Source organism: Pseudopodoces humilis, chromosome 12, assembly GCF_049639895.1.
Source record: "Pseudopodoces humilis isolate 2021_Gansu_Grassland_sample_001 chromosome 12, ASM4963989v1, whole genome shotgun sequence".
In the NCBI taxonomy this organism is placed as follows: domain Eukaryota; kingdom Metazoa; phylum Chordata; class Aves; order Passeriformes; family Paridae; genus Pseudopodoces; species Pseudopodoces humilis.
This window is the reverse complement of record NC_142211.1, coordinates 14,721,657-14,742,929: the sequence shown is the minus strand read 5'-3', so window position 1 is coordinate 14,742,929 and position 21,273 is coordinate 14,721,657. Positions and strand designations below refer to the sequence as shown.

Here is a 21,273-nt window from a genome sequence, read left to right as displayed (position 1 = left end):
TACTCTCCCTGGGGGCAAAGGGTCTTCATCAGCTCTCATCTCTCTGTTCAAGCATCTCATGGGATCACAGCTAATCCACCATCTGCTTAGCTCCATCAATGGATGCCTTTGCTCAGATTTAGTTTGAATACTTCATTCCCCCCAACACTCTTTCATGAATTAAAGGAGTTATTTTTCAGAACATTATTGTCCATCTCCATGGCCCTACCAAAAGAATATTTCAGTTTATTAGAGCATCTCTATTGAGAGACCGCCAGCTTTTTCACCACTCTTCACAGAAGTAAAAGTGAACGCCATTTATTTCTATCATTAGCACACCTTTTATAGGGTTCTACAGGGTCCGCGGGCTAAGCAAGCCACTATTGGCTAATGCACATAGGTTTACATTTTTCCTCCTGTACACAAGGGTATTGTTTTGCTTTACTCTCTCTTCTGCAGGAAAGTTTCAAGGACTTTAGCTTTTAATATCACGACTTATTTCAAAGGCTGGTTTGTTCAGACAGGCCTTTACTAATATATAAAATATAGCAACAATTCCCCCTTTCTCTTTTTGTACAAACCAGGCTTTGGATGTGACTCATTCTATACTTCTATGAAGACAAGATAACATACAACTTAAACTGTCATCCCGATTAACACTATAAGTCCATCCTCTTTCTAGCACAAGAGACCTCAACCATCCAGTGATACCCCAGCTGGCGAACCAACTTCCAATGGGGTCACTATCTTCTTTCAGGGCATGTAACCCATCCTGTAGCTGTTGTAGTTGCCCATGGATGGAAGCTGAATGATCATTAAGATTCAAGCAGCACATGCCTTCAAACTCCTCACAACCATGTCCTTGTGCTAAGAGCAAGAAATCAATTGCAGCTCAATTTAGTAAAACTGCATGACGTACACTAACATTGGCTGAAAGTTCACTTAACATTGTGGATGTTAAGTTCAATTCTTTCTTAGTCTAACAAGCGAGCCTTTTTGGAGTTGCTAAGCCTTAATTCATTCAGGCTTCGCTTTGACTGTTTGATGTTTTTTATTTTATCAGCTACATTCAGCAGTTGGTGTAAGCTTGGATGGAACAAAGTAAGCTTCCCAAGATAAAAGGGTCCTCTATGTGGATTAGCAGGAATTCCATTCCATGCTCTATTTCTACAGATTAGGAATATGGAACTAGGTAATCGCTTTGGCAATTGTGCTGTGAGATTGCACCGTGAGTAAAAGCTTTACTTCCAGTGTGAGTAACGAGATCAACTATAGGGTTGACTGCAGCCCAGTGCTGCATTACTTTGTTGGAATGGCTCAGGGGCTCAAACATTATCCATTCACCTGAGATATTGGTGGAACCTAACAAATCTAATTCTTCTGGGGGCCCTATGGTAACATTGAGAATTTCAATAATTTTCACTTGCCAGCAGGCTTCAAGTTGTCTTAATGTGAAGCCAACAGTGCGACTGCACTCTTGCAGCATTGCCAGTTGATTCAGTCGAGCCTCATTACTTATTAAATCTTTAAATGCTTGAGGATCCCATTCAGGGACTCCTATGAGACAGGTGCGAAAAGAACCTCCAGGTGTGGCTAGGCTCAAGCACATTGATTTTTGGCCTGTTAAGTGTACCAGAGTGACCCATATGGTCTGTCTCTTCTGGATGTTAGTCAGCAGACAGTTGGTCGGGACTATACACAGCACAATAACTATAAGCAGTTTGTTCCATGCAAATGACACCATGCCTGAAGACTCACAATTAAGGCATGAACGTTAAATGAACTTTCAAATATGTTTACACTAGCTCTTGAAAGGGGAATACTTATACTTTATACTAATATAACAATTACTATACAGGCTAAACTCTTTATCTTAAACTATTATCTAACTACTTTTAACACACGTGCTCTGGTATATATGTAGTCTAAGCATGAAAGCAATTTGCTGAAAGGATAAACACACAACTACAATTTGCTTTATATACAGTTAGACGGAGTCTCTACACTTTTCTTAGATCTTCTACAGAATTTCTCTCACAAACAGACTATGATTTAACACGATTGAATCTTGAAACATCTGCTGTTCTCGTGATGTCAGCTGGCAGGCGATCGGTGACTGAGGGTTTCAATGTTCAAATTGTTCTTCACATCTTTCTAAATCTTAAAAGAGAAGATAACAGAAAAAAATTGGTAGAGATACAACATCATAATAACAACGTAAAATTTCTATTGGCATCTGTCTGTGTAGTGTTCAGACACAACTGTGTCCTGACAAGTCCACTTCTGATCCATGTCTGAAATACCAAGGCTGTGTGATGACATCTCTGTTCACTGGATCTCGTGTGTTCAGAGGCACACAGTCTGGTCAGATGGACAGGTGACCTTTTTGAACCTGCCAACAAAACACAGACACTTCTCCCCTTGAAGTTAATGAATTACACTAATCAAATGCTTTTAGGACATCCATTCCCCCCATTTTCTTAAAAAAAAATAAAATGAGATGTACTTCTGTTATAAACATCAACATCAACACAAAACCATATACACAATTAATAAGAACTTATACCAGTTAAAAATCAATTAAATAATAAACATTATTAATAACATATGTAATATAAAACTACTATTAATTACTAAAACACTGCACTAGCATCCCATAGTTAGCAAACAAACAGAAACAAAAAAATCAGTGAAGGATTGGATAATCACCTCTGGAAATGATTCTCCAAACCCACTTTAAAATTGATCCAGCTGTCATATTAATAGGGTCAAATTGCTGAGTCAAAAAGTGACTCAAATACTCTTTTGGTACAGAAAACATCTGGATCTGTTGACAAACATTCTGTCCAGGTAAAGTCAAGGCTTGGCCAGGGCCTAGGCTTTAAACTGGAAAGATGCCTCTTAACTCATTTCTAAAACAAGGTTCTCAATAGTAGCAGCTATGAGATGCTTACAGCACAGCAAACTGTTAAAAGGCATTTGTACAAAGCAAATGATCAGAAGCCTTAGGTACCAGACCAATTAAACCATTCAGCAGTTGGTTTAATCTGAAGCCTCTCCTATGGTAGCTGACTCTCAGAAATGATATATCTTCTTAAAATTCTGGAAACACTGATAAATAAGAAAGCTATAGCAAACAAAACTGCAGAGATTGCAACAACCAATAGATCTCCCAATGAAGTCACGGGTGTCACAGACTGCATTCACTTCTATCCACAAGCAGGTGTTCATCAGTGTTCTATCACAGCTGTTTCAGTTGTAGCTATCTTTATTTCTCTAGGAAAATAACTATACTTTGCAATTTAAACAAGTGTCTCCAATAAAACATAAAACAATTTAAATTAAGCAATATTTAAACCTAACAATAATTATTTATGACAAAAGGAAATAACAAACTTAACCTTAAAAGAATATCTAAGTTAGAAAACTTAACTTAAAAACATTCAAGCCTAAACATTATAAATCCTGACTTTTCTTAATTCTATCAACACTTAATCTATATTAAATAAAAACATAACTTAATCTTATTCTGTTACTACAAAAAAGCAGCTAAAAGTTTGATATATACCTTTTAAACACAATATAACAATAACATGGATTCACTATAAAGATTATAAAACTGTACCAATACATCACAATTCTATGTCATCTAGCTTTGAGAATAACCCACAATAACTGCAAATGTTACTAAAAATACTTATTCATAACAGGAATTTACCTAGTATATGCTTAAATTGGTTAGGATTTTAAAGTGCAATTTTTCTAGAGAAAAACCACAACAACACAGGATTTGGCAAGTTGCCATTCAGCTTTTGTAGCACTTTTCTGAAGCATCAAGTCCAATTTTTAAACTAAAATCCAAAATCCAAATTGGTATATATGCAGTTATATGTGTTTTATATAACAAAAGGACTCACATTAAAATTACCTTATTAAAATTGCGGAAAAAACAAGCAAATGGATAATATATACTTTAACTTAACTTTGTCTTGTACAGTAAAGTTCTCTTAACTAATTATTTTTTAAACCACAAATCTCTTCTGTAGATAACATTAATTGGAAGGTTTTCCTAGAAGCTGTAAATCACACCATATTTTAACCTTAGGTTCTAAAACCAATTATTGCAAGGCAACTTCTGTTAAACACTTTTTCTCTCTTTTTTTCTTTTTTTTTATTTTTTTTTTAACTTTCAAAGAATCACAATAATTTATCCAGTAAAACTCTAAAAACTGCAATTGCATGAACTCATAATTACTTAAAACACAAAATTAACTCTACAATGGTATATAAAAAAATTTTGAAAACCCAATAAATCATGACTTTTTAAGAAACTGGGTATAATCCCGGTGCTTTTTCTTAGAGAGGGAGCAGGGGGGTGAACTGCCCACTCTGCTGCTGCTGTAGCTCTGCTCTTATCTTTCTTCACATTCTCTACATACTCTCTCAGCAAGGAAAAACGGAGAGAAAGAAAAAAAGAAAAACCTCACAAAGTTAACTCTAACAAATGCAGTTTTTTCTCTCAATCTCTCTTGTTGTTCGCCGATAGAGGAAAAAAAGGGCACGATTTTACAAAAGCAGGTGATGTTACACGAAAAGTCTCTCACTGCCAGGTGCTAACAGCGGCGATCATTGCAGCTTATCAGCATGGCCTTGGAACTTTTCTTGCGCTGCTTCTACCCCCAGGGTGCCTTTGTTCTCTGCTCACACCTCAGTGCTCCCCCATGTCCCCCTGGTTCGGGTGGAAACCAGTCTAGATTTGGCTTCTTTTCTTCCAGGGTGGTAAAGATGGAACTTAAGTAAGATTGTAATGCTAAAAGTGACTCCAAAAATGAATCAAATATTTCTGGATGTATCACATCCTGCCATAACTGAACAGATTCTGTTCGTTGTTTCAGCGTTCGCTGTGGAACTCTTTTTTTTCTCATTATTTTCTTCTCTTTGACTCTCTCTCCCTCTCTCCATGGGCAGCAAAGATTGGGGTGCTTGCCCAGCAGTGGGAGATAAAGGCATCTGCCGCTGTGACGCAGGTAGAATTACGGGTCTCACAGCCTCAGCATATCTCGCTTTTCTGTTTTTTAAGGTATTAATTACAATTTGCCAAGTTTGACCGAGAGACACAGTGTCCTTGCTCTTTTCCGTAATTGCCGTTTCTCATATCAGAGCCAATATATCAGTCCGTTCTTGCACCGCAAAAAGCAGTGTGGGCACTGCAAATGCCCATGACAATTAGCCCATATAATGAGCATATCCAGGTCCTTTTCCCGGGCTGCTTCGCCTCGTTTAACGAGGATGCAGAGAAGCAGTTTATCTGCCGCCGCAAATTCCACATCCATGCTAACGGCCCGTGGCAAGGGGGAAGGTTGCAACCCTTCTACTACGCCCTCGCCTCTCGATCCCCCCCAGCAGCCTGAATTTCCACGTCCTACCGCTCCGCATCTCACCGCGCTCAGGCTGCCTATCCTGGTACCGATCCAAGGCAGCATCTATCTGCTCTCAGATCCGCTCCACCAACCTCGGTCCAAGGCTCCGTCCCACCGTGCGTGGATCCACTGAAGCCCCCCTGCCCGCAGGGTGTCCCGTTCGGAGCGCCAAATATTGAGAAACCGCCAGCTTATTCACCAGTCTTCACAGAAGTAATCGTGAATGCCATTTATTTCTATCTTTAGCACACCTTTTAAAGGTTTTTACAGGGTCTGCAGGCAGAGCAAGCTACTATTGGCTAACACACACAGTTTACATTTTTTCTCCTACACACAAGAATATTGTTTTGCTTTACTCTCTCTTCTGCAGGCAAGTTTCAAAGATTTTAGCCCTTAATATCACGACTTATTTCAAAGGCTGGTTTGTGCATACAGGCCTTTACTAATATATAAAATATATCAACACCTGCATGCACATTGTACTTGAATTTTCACCATTGGGATCCATATGAGATCTTTCCACCAGCATCTACTGTAGGACAGATCAGTTGACTGGAGTAATGAAACAGTAGCTCACCCATTTTGTTCTCACACATGAGGACCGGTCAGCTTGCAAACTTCAGGCCTAGTGCGTCCTAGAATGAATCAACAGAAATATAGTAAACAAAATCTCATAGAGATTACCTCAACAAATTAGAGGAATGGGGAATTTCCAACTGCATGAAGTTTAACAAAGGCAAATGCCAGACTCTGTGACAGGGCAACTCTAAATATACGGACAGACTGGGGAATGAGATGCTGGAAAGCAATGCCACAGAAAGGGACCTGGGGTTCCTGGTCAATGGAAAGTTGAAAATGAGTCAGCAGTGCCCTGGCAGCCAGGAGGGCCAACCATGTCCTGGGGAGCATCAGGTCCAGCATCACCAGCTGGCCAAGGGAGGGGATTTATTGTTGTACAAAACACTCGCTCACGGTGAGAGACTTCTCCAGGGTCAAGCTGTTCAGGTATAAGCAATTTATTATATGGGTAAAGAGAGGGAGAGACCCATGTCCGCCACCAGCCACAGTGCACACGGGGTCAGGGAGGGAGAGAGAGTGGAACAGGGGAAGGGAGAAGAGAGGTTAAAGAGAGAGAGGGAGGAAAACAAGAACAAGAGAGGGAGAGCAGGGAGAACAAGGGAGGCTTAGGAGAGAGGAGGGAAGAAGAGAGTGAGGGGGGAAGAGAGAGAGAGAGAGTGGGGAGAGAGAGGGGAGAAAAAAAGAGAGGGTGGGAGGAATCAAGAGGGTTAGAAGGGTGGGAAGAGTAAGAGAGCGAAGTTCCTGTTACAATACATATTTTTCTATAGTGAATATTCTAATTCCTAGTAACCAATCACTACGAGACACACCCACTAAAGAATTTACATATAGCCTTTAGGAACTACTATATTACCATACAGTGTTACATTTCAAACTCTAAAAGCTTTACAGATTCTTCCCTTGCTGCTTGACCTTTGCATTCTTTATCAGCAGAAGGACATTGTTTCATCAACAGGGATTCTCCTTTAGCTGTCAAGGCTATTGTTCTTTGGATATTTATTAACTAGCACTCAGTATCCCATGACTCAAAGCTAGCTCTCATTTCTACTTCGATTCTAGGCTTCATATTTTCAGAATCTTTTGCTAAACAATCATGTTCATAAGGTTTCCCTGTTTCATCCTCCCCAACAGGGATTGTCCCGCTCTGCTCTGCACTAGTGCGGCCTCACCTTGAATACTGTGAGCAGTTTTGGTCACCACAATATAAGAAAGTTTTTTAATTATTAGAGGGCATCCAAAGGAGGGAAATGAAAATGGTAAAGGGCCTTGAGGGGACACTGTATGAGGAGTGTCTGAGGTCACTTGGTCTGTTCAGCCTAGAGAAGAAGAGACTAAGAGAAGACCTCATTGAAGTTTACAACTTCCTCGTGACAGGAAGAGGAGGAGCAAACGCTGATCTCTTCTCTGTGGTGACAGGACCCAGGGGAATGGCCTGAAGTTGTGACAGGGGAGGATTAGGTTGGATATTAGGAAAAGGTTCTTCCCCCAGAGGGTGGTTGGGCATTGGAATGGGCTCCCTAGGGAAGTGGTCACAGCACCAAGCCTGACAGAGTTCAAGAAGCATTTGGACAACACTCTCAGGCACATGGTGGGATTGTTGGTGTGTCCTGTGCAGGGCCAGGACTTGGACTTTGATGATCGTTGGGGGTCCCTTCCAACTTGGCATATTCTGTGATTCTATTCTTAAATGCCTAATAAAAGAGGAAACTTTTTCCCCATAATTTCTTCAGAAATTATCTTGTACTCAGAGATCAAGGGCTGAAACTAGGGGGACTAAATATTGTGGTTTTTAGTCAGAGGGTAGGGAGAAGAGATTTACTCCCTGTTTTAAATGCTATGTAACTTCAAAAATGGAGCCCCTATGGCACATCTATTATATCACATAAAACTCGTGGTATTTAGGCTCATAATGCTGGTTTGCACTACAATATTGGCAGTTTTACTGTTTGCTGCTCTCACTATTTTTAATTTGTGGACTCAAAAACTCATAGAAAACAATCATTATTTTGATTTGGAGAAAGCATTTTTGTAGTCTTGGGAAGGTGAGCATTTATGATTCAGATGAGCATTTCTTTGCTCTGCATAACAGGAGAGGATTTTTCACTTAATTACCAGTGGAAACTGCAAATGCTTAACTGACATAAAAAAAGCCAAATAGAGGCATTTTAAATTTTTGCTTTTTATCTTTCCTCTGGATGCATATTGCACATTTAATTTGAACACAATAACTAAAAGCCTCTGATATGAATGTCTGCTGTTATATGAGTATGGAGTTTGGTGCAGTATCAAAGAAAGGAATACAATCATTTCACTTACGAATAAATTAAGCATATAATTAACACCTGGACTTTACATAATACTTGAGGAACACAATTAAATCTACTGCTTTTTTTTAATGAACACAAGTGCTTTAAGTGAAAATATTGTCCCCTTGTTGAATTTTATTTTAAAGAATGCATTTAGACAGAGGTTGGATTCAAATCCTTCAAACCCATCAAACTGTAAAAAGAGACTGGGCACTATCCCTTTCCTGCTGAAGTTAAAGGAATAAGAGCCTTTTAGAGATGGTTTGGGGTATCCTTTTTTTTTTTGAGAGACACAAACTGTATTGTGAGTCTAAGAAGAAGCATTCCTAATTAATACAATTTTCTGGTTTTCCATAGCAATTTATCCAGAAACAAGCTCTCTAGTTTGTCCAAGAAGCCTTTTCGCCATCTGAGTTTGTCTGATCTGTAAGTTGTAATTTTTTTAAATAAAGTTTATTTGTGGCTAGAAGTGAAGGAACAGGACTTGGAAGTTTGTTCCTTTGAATCTACAGGTCCATCAAATATTAGAAATTAAGTTCTGATCCACAAAAGGCAGCAAATATGCTGCCAGTGACATAAGTGCAGAGAGATTTTAATTCCAGGTGTTTGGAAATGATCAAGTGTATGTTTTAACAGCAGTTTAAAAACCAGTGCCATCACCATTTCAGTGAAGTCTCCAAGGCAAACTGCTCTGGTAGATGTGCTCTGAAGTGGAGAATTGCTCAGAGAGCTTTCTGAAAACTGGCAAACCTGCGAAGCTAGTGCAGAGTGAGGGTGTTCCAGCCTCCGCCCAAAGCAGGAAGTGTTGACACCCTGACAATCGGCAGCTCTGACTCAGCATAGTCAGGGCCAGGAGTGAAGGCAGCCAATTCCCACACAAAAGTAGCCCTTAGGCAACGAGAGTGGACAAATGGCACAACGCAGCAGCAACTCGTGGCACAATCACCCTACCAGCTCAAGAGGCAAGCTCAATTAATGGTCTCAGAAGAAACAAAGCTAAGTTTTCCACTTGCCACAAAGCCATCGCCAAAAAGCATATGGAGACCCATACAGAGCTCTCATGTAAACATGCAGCTGTCCAGGTCTCAGGCTGAAGGGAGTGCCAGAGCCTGTCATTGGTATCCAAGGGCAGCAGACACAACACTTGTGTATGAGGTGCGACCAGATGGATGATCTGCCTGGTGGCAGAGCTGAAAGAGGAAGTAGAGAGGTTAAGGATTATCAGGGAGTGTGAGAGGGAGATGGACTGGTAGAGCCACTCTCTACCATCCCTGAGAAAAATGGACACATCATAAGAAGCAGAGCATTCCATACCCCCTTGCCACCAGGCAGCAGATGAGGACCTAAGAGACAGGGAAGAATGGAAACAAGTCCCTGCTTGGGGAAGCAGTCAAATTGCCTTCTGGCCTACCTCACCTTCCCAGGTACCCCATATGAAGCTCTGGAACTTGAGGGCTAGGACAATCACGATGTGGATGAAGGTCCATCCAGGTTGGAGGGGTTGCCTAGTGTGAGTCAGTCAACCTTATGCATCATGACTGCCTCTGCTAAGAAAAAAAGAATAGTGGTTTTCATTGGTGACTCCACTCTGAGAGGAACAGAGGGCCCAATATGCTGACCAGACCCAACCCATAAGGAAGTCTGCTGCCTCCCTGGGACCCAGGTAAGAGATGTCCCTAGAAAACTCTAGTCTGGCATGGCTGGATGATGATGATGATGATGATGATGATGATCATTATCATTATCATTATCATTATCATTATCATTATCTGTTACTGGTTTTTCAGGTGGGTGATGACAAAGTCACAACAACAGGAAGTCAATCATGAGAGAACTCAGGGCCTTGGGGTGACTGGTTTAGGGATCTGAAGCACAAGTAGCATTTTCTTCTATCCTGTCCATTGCAGGGAATGATGGTGGAAGCAATGGGAAGATCACACAGGTCAATACCTGGCTCTGAGTCTGGTGTCATGGAAAGAATTTTGGGGTCATGATCATGGGTTAGTTTACATGGCACCAGGCCTGCTGGTGACAGACGGGGTTCACCTGTCTCAAAAGGGGAAAAGGATCTTTGCACAGGAGTTAGTAGGGCTCACTGAGAGAGCTTTAAACTAGATTCAAAAGGGGAAAGGGAAAAAACTAAACTTTCTAGAGATAAGCCTGGGGGCAGCACACCAGTATTGAAGGCAAGATCAAAAGCCCAAATGACGCTCATCTATGCCAATGTCCACAGCATGGGCAACAAAGAGGAGGAACTGGAAGCCATTGTGCAACAGGAAAACTATGACTGTCACCATCACAGAAACATGGTGGGATAACCCTCATGACTGGAGTGCTGCAATGGATGGCTATAAATTCTTCAGAAGGGAGAGGCAAGGAAAGAGAGGCAGTGAGGTAGCCCTGTATGTTAGGGAGTATCTTGATTGTCTGGAGCTTGATGATGGTAGTGATAAGGTTGAATGTTTATGGGTAAAGATCATGGGGAAGGCCAAAGAGGCAGATATCGTGAAAGTCTGTTATGAACCACCCAACCAGGATGAAGAGGCAGATGAAACATTTTACAAGTGGCTGGGAGAAATCTCATGATTGCTGGCCCTTGCTCTCCTGGGGGACTTTAACTTACCACATCTGCTGGAAACACAACACACTGGAGAAGAGACAGTCTAGAAGGTTCCTAGAGTGTGTGGAAGAGAACTTCCTGATGCAGCTGATGAGTGAGCCAACCGAGGAGGTGCCCCACTGGACGTGCTGTTTGTGAACAGAGAAAGACTGGTGGGTGATGTAGTGGTCAGAGGCTGTCTTGGGCACAGTGATCACAAAATGATAGTTTTTATTCTTGGGGAAGTGAGGAAATGGGTCAGAAAAATTGCTTCCTTCGATTTACAGAAGGTAGACTTTAGCCTGTTTAGGAGACTGGCTGACAGAGCCCCCTGAGAAGCAGTCCTGAGAAGCAGTCCCGAAGGGCAAAAGACTCCAGGAAGGTTGGACATTGTTCAAAAAGGAAATCTTAAAGGTGCAGGAGCAGGCTGTCCCCATGTACCAAAAGATGAGCCAGCGGGGAGGAAGAATGGCCTAGCTGAACAGAGAGCTTTGGCTGAAACTCAACAAGAAAGTTTATGATCTTTGGAAGAAAGAGCAGACAACTCAGGGGCACTACAGGGATGTCATGAGGTTATGCAGGGAGAAAGTTAAAAAGGCAAAAGCCCAGCTAGAACATAATTTGGCCACTGCTGTAAGAGATAAAAAAAGGTTTCTTACAAATATATTAACAACAAAAGGAGGACCAAGGAGAATCTCCATCTTTATTGAATGCCACAAAGGATGAGGAAAAGGCTGAGGTACTTAATGCATTCTTTGCCTCAGTTTTTAATAGTCAGACCAGTTGTTCTTGGGGTACTCATACTCCTGAGCTGGAAGACAGAGATGAGGCAGAATGAAGCCCCCACAATACAGGAGGAAACAGTGACCTGCTGCTCCACTTAAACACACAAGTCTGAGAATCCACCCAAGGGTGCTGTGGGAGCTGGCAGAAGAGCTCACCAACCCACTCTCCACCATTTATCAGCAGTCCTGGTTAAGCAGGGAGGTCCCAGATGACTGGAGGTTGGTCAATGTGATGCCCATCTACAAGAAGGGCAGGAAGGAGGATTCAGGGAACTACAGGCCTGTCAGCCTCACCTTGGTACCAGGAAGGTCATGGAGCACATCATACTGAGTATGATCACAGCACATGCAGGACAAATGGGGGATCAGCCAGCATGGGTTTATGATCCTTCACAAGTTCAGGATCAACTGGGAGTTTTATCATTTTCACAGGCATGGTCATCTAGCTCAGGGCACTGAGGCCACCCTGGTCCATCACCAGTGTTGAAGACAGAGGCAATGAATGCAATAAACACATCTGCCTTGTCTATGTTCCTGTTTGTGAGGTGACCATCCTCATCCTGCAATGGGCTGGTGTTATTTCTACACTGCCTTTTGCCATTAATGTATTATAAAAACCTCTTTTTATTGTTCCCCACAGTTCTGGCAGCTTCAACTCTGGTTGAGCTTTGTCCCTACAGTGGCAAGTAGCATCTCTGTATTCTTCCCATGTAATCTGACCTTACTTCCACTGGGCATACACCTTCCTTTTTAGCCTTATTTCCAAGAGAAAATCCCTGTTCAGCCAAGCCAGCCTTCTGCCTCATCTGCTTGACTTCCAGTATTTGGGAATTGCCTGTTCCTGTGCCCTTAGGAAGGGATGTTTAAAAAGTGACCAGCACTGATGGACCCCAAGACCTGCAAAAACATTTTCCCAGGAGACCTTGCTCACTAATTCCCTGACCGTCCTGAAGTCAGCTTTCCTCGTGTCCAGGGTTGAATGGAGGTTCAAGACTCCTGAGTCTTGAGACTGTAGCATCTCTGAAAATACCTGGTCAATCTCTTGCTTGTTTGCTCAAATACTATGTAGCCTATTGACTTTCTCCTGTAGCTCCTTCATCTGGTGACACAGCTCCTCAACAACAACACACCTGTAAAAACTCTTTGTTAGCCCCAGCCTCATGGAGAGGCATCAGACACTTCTGGCAATCTGTGGCCTGGATAGCTGCATGCACCATCAATAGGTCTGTCTGGCTGGAGGCCTCTGACACGGCTGGTTCAGTGACTCCCACAGCTGCAGGGAAATGAGCTCTACAGTGTGTTAACAACTCAAGTGAAGAAGCTTACCCTAGTACACTAATAAGATTGGGGATGAAAAGATCTGTTTGTGCTCTTTTTCACCAGCTATTGTGTCTGTCTGCTGCCTCTATTTGCTGCTCCCAGATAGTCAGACAGAAGCCCTTTCTGCTTGCCCTGCCTGTGCAAACTGCCCTGCAAACTGCTGCGCCACACCTGTTTGCCCACTCCTGTTTGGCACTCTCCTTAAGAGACATTTAAATCTCCTGCACTGCTTCCAGCAATGCTCCATCTGTCTGATTGGTTTCTGAGGGCTTCTGGGTCCTGACAGGGTTCAAGGCTGCTGCCTGGATGTCCCTGAGCTTGAGAACTCCCCCATACAGTTCAATCTAACCCTGACCCCCAGATTTACCTCAGTCACCGCTGCTACTACTACTGCTGCCTGCTGGGAGAGAGAAGAATAAAATGCAAGAAACAAGTGATGCACAACACAATTGCTCACCACCTACTGACCGATACCCAGCCCATCCCGGAGCAATGATCTTCCCCTCCCAGCCAACTCCCCTCAGTTTATATACTGGGCATAATGTTCTAGGATATGGAATATCCCTTTGGCCAGTTCAGATCAGCTGTCCCAGCCATGCTCCCTCCCCACTGGCAGAGCAGGAGACACTGAAAATTGTGAGACTCAGGGTAAACACTGCTTAGCAACAACTAAAACATCAGTGTGTTATCAACATTATTCTCATCCTAAATCCAAAATGCAGCACTGTACCAGCTACAGAGAAGAAAATTAACACTATCCCAGGCAAACCCAGGACAATTTGCCTATAATCTATGACTGTTTAGCTCTATAAAGAATTTATCCACTTAACAGCAATAAAACCTTTTCTGGAGTGGTATTTCTGAGATAGCTGCAGAGTTTATCATACAAGAAAAGAATTTCTGATGTGTTTGGCTGCCATAAAATAAAAAGGATCTTAGAGGAAAGCCCATTTCTCAAGGCATTACTGATTTACCCCCATGAATTGGAGACTGGAATTGAGTCCCCTGTGTGATCTCTCTCATCTGTGGCAGGATGGATTCTCAGTGTGGACAGGGTTTAATTTTCTACAAAAAACACTACTTACAGTTTGCACTGCACTGAGGTCTTTGATCCATACCTTTTTAGAGTTCAACTTTTAGTTTTATGCACAAATGCTTTGAAACTTTTTTTTAATATGCATAATATGTTTTTAAGAAATCATTTGATCTTTGCTGTAGGATATTGCTGGGCAATCCATTCAAGTGTTCCTGTGAAATTATGTGGATCAAGAAATTTCAAGAGACCAAGTTCTACAGAGAAACTCTGGATTTATATTGCATAGATGACACCACCAAGAGGATATCCTTGCTGGATATGAAGGTTCCAAATTGCGGTAATACTCTTTAAACATAAAGTCATTACTAAGATAATATGAAAAAGGAAAAATAAGCATGCCTTTTGACAAGATAACAACAGTGCTGCTAAAGGAAAAGGTTTGGGGGGGCAAATATTAACCATTCACTGGTCTTTCATGACACATGGAATAATTTTGAGAGCTTTACATAAAGCCTTTTTTTTTTCCTTGAACGTTTAAAAACATATTCAAATGTAGGAAAACAGAAAATCAATTACAGACAACACACAAGAATTATATAAAAGGCATGTGCCTTTATTTAACAAAATAGTACTTCCAAGCTGAACAGACACAAGATTTTTCTTCCTTTTATTTTTTCAGATATCTAAGGTTAATGAAATCCTTCTTTTCCTTCAAAAATACAAACTCTACTGCTAGGCCTACAGGAAAGAAATACAGAAAAAAACACACCAACTGAAAAAGTGAACAAATATCTGGTTTTCACACAGATATAACTCTTTGCATAGCCTATGCAAAAGAGACATTGCAAGCTTAAGTTTGTAGCATTTTGCAGGACATTATTTTCAGTTATCTTATAAGGATTTGGAAATGGTGGAAAAACATTCAGTATAGCCAACAATAAGGCCATACCCTTTGGGTTTTATATGCAACTTTGATTACTGTATGTAGTTCTGGGACAACTAGTAAAATATTTCACCTGATACTTGAAGAGATCCTGTTCCTCTGTGGGTGGGGGCAGAGCTCAGGTGTTTCTGATATGATGTAAAGTCTATCAAAGTCTGGAGTTTTTTTAGTGGGATGGGATGATTGGGTGTTCAGCAGTAGGCAGATAAGAAGAGTAGGGTTTCCTTGTGGAGGACTGATTTGGATTGGAAAAGCTGTGAGCAAAGGTGGATGTTAGGAGGAACAAGAAAATTTTACCTTTCTTCCTTCCATCATTGCCTACAGAGCACCCTTCTCTCCACTGGCTATATGGAGGGTGCAACACTGATTGCAGCCACCTGCAGGTTAGAGCCATAGAAGGGACCTGCTGTGGATCCAATATGTGCTGCATTTAATGACACTAATACATAACCTGTTTTGGTGGTCCTGTGTATTGCAGGGTCTGATCTACCTGAAATGAGAGATTATACTGAGTTGAGCTAAATTGACCTGACCAGCTGTTCTGGCTGAATGGACTAGAAGGTAGATTCATCTGCCAGGTGTTGAAAGGTCTCCTGGTGGATTGACTTTATACAAAATTGAATTTATACAAAATTGGAGTGACAGCATAGCCTCTCTTAATGTCCTTGCCTGGCATGTCTAGAAACTACTAGGTAACTAGGATTTTCCTTTGAAAACTCTCAGTGTTAAATTCCCAGAACTAAATGTGTGAGACATTATTTCTCTCTCAAACTTTTTAGAATCTGCAGCCCCAGCACATTTGTTTCTGAATTCTTGATGCTATGTACATGCATATGTGTACATGTGTACATTCTGTGGACATAAAAATATTTGTCATGAGTCAGGAAGGCGGCACTTCAAACTAGAGGGGGAAGAGGAGGAGGAAAGGTGCCCTTGACTCTGAACATATACGATATTCATACTGAAGTATCAGAATGTGGAATTTTGCATATGAGGAATGAACACAGCTTGTGTTCTGGAAGATATCTAGTGGGTGACATCCTTGTCCATGGCAGGGGAGTTGGAACTAGATCTTTAACATCCTTTCAAACCTAAGCCATTCTATGATCCAATGCATGGCTGGTATTATCTGTTGCTTTCAGCACTTCTGTACATATTTTTCTTTATTTAAAAGCACAAGACAGTTTCCAGAAAAAGCACCAATGCAGTTGGTTAATTTAATTTCTAGCATGGTCTGAGAGGCTAGTAAGTAGAACTGAAATTGAGGATGAAACCCATTTTAGCTCCTTTGGATGTCAGAAGTTGTTTTAGGCATGCAGGCCTTTGTGAATTTTATTAATGAAACATTTTCTAATTTTCTCTTCAGATTAAATAGTCAATCCCATGTCTGATTTGTTGTTTTTTTAATTTAATTTTTTCTTTTAGGAACTAAGCAAATATACTCCTTTTTCTTTTCTTTCAGATGTTAATTACTTCATAATGTAGTAAGTAGCCAGTACATTATGTGGTAAAAGTCTTGATGATAGGACACCTCATTAATAAATCTTTTCCTGTGAAGCTGGAAGAGACCACTGTGGTTTCTTGGTCATAAGGCTCTGTTTTGTAGATAATTAATGTGAAAATTAGGAAGATAATTTAATTACTTTTTATAACCCCCCCTGCAATGAGCAGAGATCTTTTACTAGACCAGGATGCTTAAAACCCCATCCAACCAGACCTTGAACACTTCCAATGATGGGACATTGACAACTTCTCTGGGCAACTTGTTCCAGTGTCTCATAACCTCATTGTAAAGAATTTCTTCTTTACAAACAATCTTAATCTACTCTTTTTTAGTTTAAAACCTTTGTCCCTTGTCTTTTCACTACAAGCCCTGGTAAAAAGTCTGTATTTCTACAGCCCCTTTAAGTATTGAAAGGCCACAATATGATCCCTCCTGGAGACTTCTCTAGGCTGAACAACCCCAGCTCTGTCAGTCTTTCTTCATAGGAAAGGTGTTCCAGCCCTCTGATCATTTTTGTGACCCTTGTTTATAGCTGCTCTAACAGGTCTATCTTCTGCTGGAGACCTAAGAACTGGATGCAGTATTGTCTTAGTTTAAGACAATATTAAGAGGCAAACACTCTAAAATTAATTACCTCCTCTTTAGTTTTAACCAATCCCTTTCCACCAATAAGGAAAAATTAATATGAGCAGATATAAGTGAAAAAAAATAACAGTTTATTAAAAAGCTAAATAGCAACAGGCAAAAAATAAGACTAATAGTCACAAAGTTGCTGAAATCTTGCAGACTCCCCAGGAACAAACTCAAAATGGTGGAGTGACCCCTTTCCCCAAGATGTGACCCAGGTCCCAGGTGACCATGCAGTCTTGAATACAAAAGGGAGATGATGGACAAACCCCACTCATCTCAACCTTCCCCCTGGAACAAAAACAACCCCAGGAAGGTAGAAGCTTATGAAGCAGTTCTGCTGGCAGATGGGAATTACCAGCATGTGTGCGGTCAGTGCTGCTGCTCACTGCTGCCTCCTGCCAATCACTGGATTCCAGTGGTGTTGGTGCTGCTGTTTCTAAACTACTGGTGTTTTAGGGGGTAGAAACTGTTTTCCCAAGCACCAAAAATGGCACCCCCCTTGGCCCCAACCAACTTTGGCTTTGCACTGCCAACAGGTGTTGCAAATTCGTTCAGAAACAGTTTTTGATTGTGAAATGCAGCTTCTCAAGTTGCTACTGTTGCCACTAGAAAAGAGCATGAAGGGGAGCCTCCATCCACACTATCTCAGCTCTCTGGGAGAGCAACAGGGAAAGGCAAAAGCCAAGAGGAAAACAAGAAAAACCTAAGTAGAGCCTCTGCCTTGAGTAAAAGCCATGAGGCAAGAGAGAGGTCTCCCTGCATGCTCTGACTTTAAAAAGACTGGGGCACTTGTCAAGATGCTTCTTGTCGTAGGTGGGAGCTTCAGACAAAGTTTATTAAAGAAGCACTGCTGTTGAGCCATGAGGTGCACAAAGGACCCTCTTGCTTTCTAAACTTCTTTTCAGAGAGGAGTCTGGGTGTGGCTGAATCCAGTCTTAGCCCCAGACTAACAATGGTTTAAGAACTTTGTCCCACAGGATTAAAGATGTCAAACCAGATATATTTATATTAAATGAATTATTTATTATGACTAATGATTAGACAAAAGATCTTAATCAGAATTATTTACAACACAGTATAAAAGCTAAAACTACTAGTAGTGTATAGTATAGTGCACTATAGCAAAGCAATTATATTAAAGCTAGCAAAAAGAAACAATTATTAAGTAGAGATTGATGAAACTCAGCATACCAACACTCATGGACAGATCTGTTTCACTCAACCTTGAGGAGTATCCTTGGGGCTGTCCCCTACCCAAAGGAGGAATCTCAACACACTTCAAGAAGGAATATGTTAGAAGAACTTACCGTATGAGAGTGGACTGGACTTTTAGCATATAAAGTGATTGACTGTCAGTCACATCTCAAATTGCCTCACTGTCAGGTTAATTTGTTAATTTGGGGTTGGTGAGCAGACTGATTTTATCAAAATTCAACACCAAAACAGCACATGACTTCCCCCTCTTGATCTACTACTGATAGCCTTGCAAAATAGGGCATTGTCCAAGTGACTTGACCACATTCCAGGGCAGAGCATCCTGATACACCTCTGGATGGTATCCCTTCCCTCTAGTGAATCAACTGCACAAATCATCTTGGTGTCATCCACAAATTTGCTGAGGGTGCACTCAATCCAACAGTTTTTCATTGATAAAGTATGAAATAATATTCCTCCCAGTACCAACCCTTGAGGGACAGAACTTGCTACTGGTTTCTACTTGGACATTGAGCCACTGACTGTAACTTTTTGGATGCAGCTATCCAGGCAATTTCTTATCCATCTAACAGTTCATCTGTCATATCCATATCTTTCTGAATTAGTGACTAGAAGACTGTGGGCAGGACCATAACAAAGGTCTTATACCAATCTAGGTAGATGATATCAATACCTTTTCCCTTGTCCACTGATGCAGTCACTTCACCATAGAAGGCCACTAGATTAGTCAGGCATGACTTGCACTTGGTGAAGCCCTGTTGGCTGTCTCTAATCACCTCCCTGCCTTCCATGTGTCTTGACATAACTTTCAGGAGGATCTACTCCAGGATCTTACCAGACATAAAGGTGAGGCTGACCGTTTGGGAGTTCCCAAGGTCCTCATTTTTGCCCTTTTAAAAATGGGCATAATGTTTCCCTTTTTCCAGTCACTGGGGACTTTTCCTGACTACCATGACTTTTCAAATATGATGAAAAATGGATTAGCAACTAAATCAGCCAATTTCTTCAGGACCTTGGGATGCATGTTATTCTGTCCCATAGATTTCTATATATTCAGGTTCTTCAGGTACTCTCAGACTATCTTCTCCTATAATGGGAGTAACTTAATTCCTCTGTACTTGCCTTGAGGTTCAGGGACTTGAGAGATGTGGAAAGAGATTACCAGTAAAAACTGTGGCAAAAAATTTGTTGAGTACCTCAGTCTTCTCCCCATCCATTATTACTAGTTCTCCTGTCTTATGTTATGATGTTTGAAGCACTATTTTTTCCAAATGCATTTGGAATGTATTTATGAATGATAAAAATTGCTGGGTTCTTTTTAATTTTAAAATTAAACTTAATTACTATGTCAAAGGTTTTTTAAGTTGCATATACCACAGTAGTATTAGTAGAGCCTTCTGCATAGAGAAATTACGTGCTTTTCTTTTGCCATTTTCACATTTCCTGGTCATCCATATAGTGTGTCTGCCTAGACCTTCCTCCTTCTTGTTTCTGGCTCATAAATAGCATTAGAAAATTAAGAAAGAGAAGTAAATACTTTGTTCTCATTACTATTTCTGTAGGTAATGGCTACAAGTGCCACTGGTGTTAAATTCTTGAAAGCAAGTAATATCCTATGTTTGGGGTAAGGTCACTCTGAAGTCGATTAGTCTTCTGGAGATCACGTGGGGCTCACTTAATCCCAGGTATACAGGATCAGTGTTACAACCAGCCCCAGACAGTGAGGGTAACTCAGGTTCTTCTTAATAGATGTCTTGGGGCAGATTAGAGCAAAATGACACTGAATGATTAGTATTTATATATATATATAGGGTTTATTTTAGGACAATTTGGTTGCACAGGAAAACAAGTATGCAACCATTTTGGTTGTTACTATATATAGTAATATAGCAATATAAAAGTATAAAATAACACTTAACAAAATGTATAAGGAAAAGAAAGGATGAATGTAGAAACATAGTCACCACCCATTGGATCTAGCAACAAGACTTGATCGTTGCAATTTTGATGTCTGTTGATCAAAGTGAAGGTCACAGTCCTGTCAAAGTGATCTCGATGCATCAGAGGTGGGGGAAATACACAGAACTCAGCCATTTCATGAGTTCTATATGCTAAAATTCATGTGAGAACACCCAGTACCTCCTCTGGGGCAGGGAGTTTTACACCCTAAGTGTAAGCAGTTACAGCTGCCTTGAGTCCATTATGACCCATTATAGCCCATCAGCAGAGATGAATACCTTCAGGCTACATGTGAATGCCCCTGGATACTTCCGCAGGGGAGTTATCACAGCTGAGTTCACTTGAGTAAGGACAAAGAGACAGTACCTGCCTCACAGGGTTTCCCTCTTTCCTTATCTCCTTCAACACCCAGCTGTAGGCTGAGGTGGCAGGTGTGCACACCCTCTGCACCTGGGTGGTTACTTTGCACATTGGTAGCTTGCCTCCTAATTGTTTGGGCCATCAAGCATTCCAGTCTCTCTTCCAGTATCACTTGTGGATACATTCTTTTCCCCAGATCTGGGATGACTGGACAATAATGTTGCTGTCAGCAACCTCAGGATCTCGTCCAGGAAGCAGCAGGATTCTGGGGACCAGCATAAAACACCAACGAGACGGGCTCCCGTTCATGAAACCATTTATTCAGCATGGGAACAAAGTCAGGTCCAGAACAGAGAGCCCTGAACAGAGGCACAGCAGGGGTTTTTGAGGGACAGAACCCCCGAGGGTTTCCACCCTTGAGGGTGGAGTTCAGGGTCAGAGACCAGTAGAAGCACACCAAGGGAGAAACCCCCAGGGACTCAAACCCAATCAGAGCACCTGGGCCGCCCTTCACAAGGGGTTTGGGGTGGGACAATGTAACTCTTTGTCTCCCCTGAGGCTGCTGCCACATCTGCTCCTTTTTTTTTTTTTTTTTTTCCCAAATTTTAATTAGGAGCTTAAAATGTTTCCAAACATAC

At 41.4% G+C, this 21,273-nt stretch overlaps 1 protein-coding gene across 1 annotated transcript in view; it reads left to right on the top strand.

Annotated features, from left to right (window-relative positions):
* LOC148183404 (BDNF/NT-3 growth factors receptor-like) overlaps window positions 1-21,273 on the top strand; it is a 596,246-nt gene that overhangs the window by 55,620 nt on the left and 519,353 nt on the right. Inside the window, 2 exon segments of the mRNA XM_088061407.1 lie at window positions 8,642-8,710; window positions 14,207-14,361. Of these exon segments, the coding sequence (XP_087917533.1) occupies window positions 8,642-8,710; window positions 14,207-14,361 (224 nt within the window).